Source organism: Diadema antillarum, unplaced genomic scaffold, assembly GCF_040938485.1.
Source record: "Diadema antillarum isolate AM-2024a unplaced genomic scaffold, OU_Dant_1.0 seq00001531_RagTag, whole genome shotgun sequence".
In the NCBI taxonomy this organism is placed as follows: domain Eukaryota; kingdom Metazoa; phylum Echinodermata; class Echinoidea; order Diadematoida; family Diadematidae; genus Diadema; species Diadema antillarum.
In genome coordinates, this window is record NW_027272263.1 from 1 (window position 1) to 7,531 (window position 7,531).

At 37.0% G+C, this 7,531-nt stretch overlaps 1 protein-coding gene across 1 annotated transcript; it reads left to right on the forward strand.

Annotated features, from left to right (window-relative positions):
• The first annotated feature begins 4,841 nt into the window (after nt 1-4,841).
• LOC139710420 (uncharacterized) lies at nt 4,842-6,458 on the forward strand. The gene is made up of 2 exons (XM_071622337.1): nt 4,842-5,353; nt 6,320-6,458. Exons 1-2 carry the CDS (start codon nt 4,842-4,844, stop codon nt 6,456-6,458), a joined length of 651 nt encoding a protein of 216 aa, XP_071478438.1.
• Nucleotides 6,459-7,531: the final 1,073 nt, after the last annotated feature.

Sequence of the window (7,531 nt, forward strand, 5' to 3'; positions counted from 1 at the left end):
CTGGGTATGGGTTTGAACACTCCTTTAGGAATCTTTCATGTAGGATCCCTACTTTTCAGGCTAAACTGACAAATTTAGAGAGATGATTGTTTCATTCATCCCACCCAGTCCCTACCTCCCTCACCCCCCCCCCCCCCAAGAAAGCGCGAAATTATGCCTTTGCGCTGCTTTAATAGATAAAACTTGTCATCAGAGTTTAAAATTTATTATACAGCATTTCAGGAGAAAAAAGTTTTCTTGTGGTCCCTAGGTCTGGAAACTCTAAGTACATGGTTGGGTGGTCGTCCCATGACATACGCGTGTACAATGCCTCCGTACTAGATCATCGTCAAATAGTCAAGATCCATTCAAATTCAAACGCAAACTGAAAAGTTGAAAAACAGGCGATATACAGTATTGTAAAAGAAAATTTGTTGTATTTGAAATAAAGAGATTCATTTCTTAATGACTTTTTTTGTCCATTAATTTTCTTTCATAGGTACACGGACAATTGCCCATTGGATGTGCCCGCCTAATCGTTCCTTCAAATCATCAGGGCTTTACAAATGCTACATCAATGCCAAGATCCCAGCGAAGGACAACTCTCTTCGTATAGGCAGCGAGAATAGTCACTTCTACTCTTCTCGAGTGAAGTTCTGTTTCGAGCTGGCATCTAAGTATGGTGACTACGTCAAGATCTACAGTGCCGATAACAAGAATAAGGTGAAGTTGGGGAACCAGACACTATCGGTTGATCGGCGGTTGAAGATTAGGAAGCTGTACGCATCCAACGACAGGCCCCGGTACTTCGACCATGATTTCCCGGTACCAGGATATTCTCTGACACCATCTGGCTATCTAGAGATGGACCCCGTATCGGAGGGTACAACATTGGATGAGCTTGGAAGAGAACACTTCAGGTAAGACACATCACCTAGTTGAGTGATGAATTGGAATACTTTCCAGATAGTGTGCCAACATACTTACACCTTACTTGCCAGTAAGTGGGGGAAAATTCCATTTATTTCATCACCGTTTGGTGTAATACAATGAACATGAAATGTTTCCACGGGTTTTTCAAGATAGTATGCCAGTTAGCATGCTCACAACTGATATGCCATATTTGCAGGGAATTTATTTTATTACCCAGCTGTGTGATACATGCAGTGTGTAAAAATGTTTTTGAGATAATCTGCAAGTTGGCATTCTTACTACACTTGGCAGAAGGAAAAAGACAATTATTTGGTCACCAAGTTATCTCATAACTGGAATGTTGTGTAGATGTTTTCAGTTGTGTGGTAGTTAGCAAACTATTTACTTGTCAGTGTATGAAAGACAATCATTTTCAAACCAAGTTGTGTGAAACCTGAAATGCTTTGAAGATATACATTCACGATAAGTGTGCAAGAGTTACTGTAATTACAACTTACTTGCTTACAACTTGCCTTGTGCAAGATGGTTGTTTTTGTCACCAACTTGTGTCAAGCACAGTTTACATTTTCAAAATAGTATGTCAGTAAGCATACTTACAACTTACTTGCCAGTGTGTTAAAGGCAGTTACTTGCCAGTGTGTTAAAGGCAGTTATTCTATCAAGTTGAGTGACAAATGGCATGTTGTGTAGTTATTTCACGACAGTGTGCCAGTTAGCATACTTACAACGTACGTGCCAGTGTGTGCATAAAGTGCTATATTTGTCACCAAGTTGTGTCAAACATGATTTTCTTTTTCAAAATAAGCACGCTAGCATTCAAGTATATAGTTACAAATTACTTGCCAGTATGTCATTTTGTCACCAAGTTGTGTGATAAATGAAATGTTGGGTAAAGATATTTTTTCAGTGTGCCAGTTAGCTTACTTACAGCGTACTTGCCAGCATGTGTAAAATAATAGTTTTTATCACCACGTGTTGTAAAACATAAAATGTTGGGAAAATATGTTCAACTTATAGTGTGCCAGTTAGCATACTCACTACTTAGTTACCAGTGTGTGAAAGACAGTTGTTTTGAGACAAAGTCGTGTGATAAATGGAATGTGGTATAAATATCTTTTAAAATAATGTTTACAAGTTAATTTCGAGTGTGAAATACTTATTTTTAAACCAAGTTTTGTCAAACATGAAATGTGAAAATATGTTCAAGGTAAGAGTGACAGCTAGCATAATTATATACTCACTACTTATTTGCCAGCGTGTGAAGGACAGTTTCTTTTCCTCTTTTTGTCACCAAGTTATGTGACAAATCACAAATGAAGTGTTGTTTAGACATTTTTAGATAAGTGTGCCACTACCATACTCACAACCTACTTGCCAGTGTGTGAAAGAGTGCCATTTTGTCACTAAGTAATAAGTGAAGAAATGTGCAAGATATAATTGTGTCATTTAGCATACTCACTACTTACTTTCGAGTATGTGAAAGACAGTTATTTTTGAAGCCATGTCGTGTCAAACATGAATGTTGTGAAAATATGTTCAAGATATTAAGTACACCAGATAACGTACTCACTACTTACTTGCCAGAGTGAGAAAGACAGTTATTTTGTCACAAAGTTGTGTGATAAATGAATTGTTGTTTAGATAGTTTTAAGATAAGTGTGCCAGTTACCATAATCACAGCCTATACTTGCCAGTGATACAAATGAATGTTCTGAAGATAATGTGCAAGATGAATGTGCCAGTTAGCATATTATTGACAACATACTTGCCAGTATATGAATAACAGACATTTCAGCAACTTTTTGTGTGTTACATGAAAAGCAATTTCAAGATAGTTGTGCTAGTAACCATGCATGAAACGTAATGGCCAGTTCATCACTCAATTGTGTAATAATTGAAATGTTGCCACAAGATTTTCGAATATTTGATTTGATTTGATTTATTTCTGCTTAATTACCTTACATCAGATATCATGATAATGTACATGCCATTTATGACAAACACTATATCAACACATAGTTTTTAGTACAATTATACAAGACAAATACAAACAGTTTATGGAACTTAAACATAAGGCAGGGCTCAACACTAACGGTGGCCCGGTGGCCCGGGGCCACCAAAAATGAAAGTCGGGCCACCAAATTTTTTTGAAACGTATGTCAATAAATTTGTAACTTTTTGCGCCGGAAATTAGCAGTTAAATTTGTTTAAAGGATGGATGAAGAGGACTGAATGTGTGCCTGAGAGTGAGTGTTGCAAGTTTGGTGAAGTTAATTTATGAGTAGATATGTCCAACTTCTAATTCTTACTATCATAAAACTTAAATATTTGACTCATTAAAAAAAAAGGACTTTTAATGTTTTTTATTGTTTTTTTCGGGACACCAAATTTTTCTCTCGGGCCACCAAACAAAAAAGTTAGTGTCAAGCCATGCATAAGGGTCTCCAAAATACAAGTGTAAGCCGAGGCTTGATGGTATGGAGACTATATGCTTAATACCTACTCTGGATAGAATAGGGAAAAGAGAAAGAGATAAATAGGGAAGGGTAGGGGAAAAGGGAAAGTTACAAAGTGTATGTGTACCGCTCCAACTACTTTACAATAATAGTAATGGTACATTGTAATAAATACAATGATAATGATATCAAAGTTAACACGTTCAGTCGCCTTTGCCGCAGTAATGACCGAATATGCGCTATGAAAATTATAATGTGTGAATACAAAGTATCCTATACATATTGTTATCTGATATGGAATAATGTATATCGTGCCTATTTTATGTACGCAGTAATGGTAAGGCACATCGTGTATAATCATGCTCATATAATATACATGATGTACTAATCCTCTACATACATATACATACTCATAGTAATTCATAATATGGATAGATTTAAATTGATGTATGCACACATACATGCATCATGTATCACGTACATATTCATATACATTTGATTATAATACAATGAAAAAATCAGGATGTTATCATGGGGAATACTGCTTAAGGAGGTGAAGTTTTACAGCCTTCTCAAATGAATACATAGTGGTCTTGTTTTTAATTTCGGTGGGAAGGGAATTCCAAGTGTCAGGGCCGGAGTATCTGATAGAATGATGCGCGAGTGGTGTTTTGGGGTTAAATAAATGTAGATTTGTGGATTTTCTGGTTGGATAAGAGTGAATCTCTGAATTTGATCGAAATATTCTGTTTAATATTGGAGGCAAGAGGTTTGACTTGAGACAAAACATAAATACAGCTTTTTGGAGAAAATCTATGTCATTTATCTTAAGGGATTTAAAGCGGGAAAAACAATGGGTCGGTGTGATCTCGAGAGCGTGCTCGACTGCACACTCAAATTACCTTTTTTTTTCTGTAGGAGAAGTATACGGTCTGTGTTACATTTGTGGGTTGCCCAAATAATGTTGCAATACGATATATGGTAAGATTAAGGCATTATACAGGGTAAACAATACACGAGTTGGTAAAAAATACTGAAGCTTAGTTAACAGGCCAACGTTTCGGGATACAAGCAAAATAATGTGTTTTACATGGTCATCCCATTTTAGGTTTTCATTTATATACACACCGAGAAGTTTATAAAATATTTTCCCTTCAAGAGATATACCATCAATATACAATTCATATTCTGGTAGATCAGCTTTTTTACATTTAACCCATTGAGGACAAGTCCCGAGTATACTTGTGCAGGTGTCTATGGGAAATGCGTGTTGTAGCAAAATCAAACTGTCCTCAACGGGTTAAAATGAATTGAAATTAGTTTTGCTTAAATTATGCCAGTATATTACTTTTAAACCATGTAGCTAATTTCGGTAATTCATCGTTCAAAGTAGCAACTAGGTGGTTTAGGTCAATATGTGAGTAAAACACTATCATCAGCAAATAATATATAACGATGCAAAATCAACGAGTAATGTACAACGACCACAAAAGAATCCACAGTCTTAAGTTTCAGTCGGTTACTGCCACCAACGGGATGATAGCGAATCTATTTGGCCCGATAGAAGGTCGCAGACAAGACTGCTTCATGCTTTATAGGATGTCTGGACTGCTGGCTGCACTGGAGCAACGTTCACATAATTCTGCAGGGGAAGTACTCTGTGTCTATGGAGACCCCGCCTACCCGATGAGGCCACACTTGCAAGCGCCATTCAAAGGGAACCTCACACCGGATCAACAGGACTATAACAAGTCCATGTCAAGTGTTCGCATAACTGTTGAGTGGTTGTTTGGAGACATTGTAAATTTCTTCAAATTTGTAGACTTCAAAAAAACACAGAAAGTGTGCTTGTCCACTTGCGGAAAGATGTATGCTGTATGTGGACTTCTAACCAATGCCCATACCTGTTTGTATGGCAACAACACCTCCAGATTTTTTGGAGTGGAGCCACCGGCACTGGAGGAGTATTTTCAGGCTGGCAACTAGTGTGTTACCTCTTTTATTTACATCGGTCTTTTCATTAATGCAAAAGAGCCTATCTTTGACTTGTACATACCTGTTTGTATGGCAACAACACTTCCAGATTTCTTGTACTTGTACTTGTATTTTGTAAGAGAATGGGAATTTCAGCATAAAAATTCCCTGTTCAGCAATGATCTTATCTTATGCAATAGGGAGAGAGGGGGACAAATCAAGCTAATTGGAAACACATTTTCCATTCACACGTCGTTAAACAAGATTGAGCATACCCAGCTCAGTGGTGGTTCACTCCAGGAGTTGGAACATCATGTGAAATATTAGAGAAAAACACATAAAAAACAAAAAACAAGCAAACTAAAAGGGAACAAGACCTTTAACTTTTGACTTATGGAAATTTGACTTAGGCAGAGTTAACTCTGTACACTTACAGTCAAACTATTCTATTATGGCCACTAATGATCATTTGGGGAAATTCCCTGGGGATATTGTAAAGAGGTGATTGTTATATGCAGATGACCACTAAGACAGGTTTGACTGTGTTTCATAAAGGTGATAGGATTATTAAAGAGCTATCTGTATGTGCAAATGATTGAACGGTTAGACCGAAGCATTATTACCTATCATGTCTTGCAGTGTTTTAGGAAAAATCTCTTAAGTGTAAAATACATAATGCAAAAAGAAAAATACTATTTGATAGCGTACAAAATTTTGCCCAAACTCAAATTAGAACTTGTCTTTTCAACTTTCACTAATTAATGTGGGTCACAATATAATGAAAGAAGAAAAGAGACAAAATGTGCATTTACAGTTATGTGTCCTTTTTTTGTGGGGGTCGAATTTCTGTGATTGGTGTGTAATTTTCATGTCCTGTGTTATATCTTAACAGGAAAAACTCACATGGAGAGCTATCTTGAGAACATTGACGAGACACATCGGCCATAGCCCTTTATCTTGGAACCCTTCACTGATAGCATCCTCAGGCATCGGCAGTGCTTTGTGATTGTAGAGAAGAAGGCAGTACCTGTGCAGTCACTAATCGACGCAGTCGACACCTGCTACAAGGCACGTGTTCTTGACTGCCAGTACCAGAACCAGCTGAAAGGAACGTGAACTTTTTTTGAGAAAGTTGAATACAGGCAAAAGGATGGGAGCAACTTTCAGGAAACACCAGCAATGGGCTCATTCCGCGCATTTGTTGCCTTTAACACCCCGTAGTGACACCATGTACCTCACTGGCTCACTCCACATAGAGGGAGGACTATCATGGTGAAACGCCTGGATTTGGTTTAGATTTTTGTTTGAAGAAGTCATATATATGAACAAAAAGATGAGAACAACTTTTCAAAAACACCAGCAATGCCCTCATCTCTTTAATTTGTTGCCTTTTACACTTCATAGGGACACAATATACCTCACTCCATGTAAAGGAAGGATTATCATTGTGAAATGCCTGGATTTGGTCTGGATTTTTCTTTGAGAAAATTGTGTATGAACAAAAGGATGGGAACAACTGTTTGGAAACACCAGCAATGCATTTTCTTGTATTTGTTTAATACTATTTACCCCCCCCCCCTCTTTTTTTTCCATTTGAAGTCTGTGCATTTTATTGCTTGGTATAAAGAAAATCAATACATGTTTAGCAAAATGAACTTCTCTATTTCAATGTGGGTGACATGTACATGACTGAACAATCTTTTATCTGTACCTAGTGCATACAAATATTCCAAACTTTCAAAAATTGTGATATGAACTCCATATATATGCATTTTTTTTTCATTATTTGAATAATTTTGTTTGTTTGTGTGTTTCTTTGTTTTGTTTTGTTTTTAACAGGTCAAAGACATCCTGGATGATGACTTGATCATCCAATACATGGAAGAACCAAGGCCTGGAATTTTTAAGTGGGCGATCAAAGATGACATCTCTCGAGAATCTACAAGCAACATCCTGTGCAGAATGCCTGATCCCATTCTCTTGGAGGAGCTAAGCACCATAAGACAGCAGTTTTTTTCCATTCCCGTTGGAAAGTTCTATAATTCCAAAATGTCTGTTAAAGAGATGGTATAGCATTGGTTCAGATTAGAGTTAAACTTTTACATTTTGCAGGATAGTGTACTAAGAAACCACTTATGAAATCTTTAAGAGCATACAACTCTATACAAGGAATTCAAATTTAGTACAAA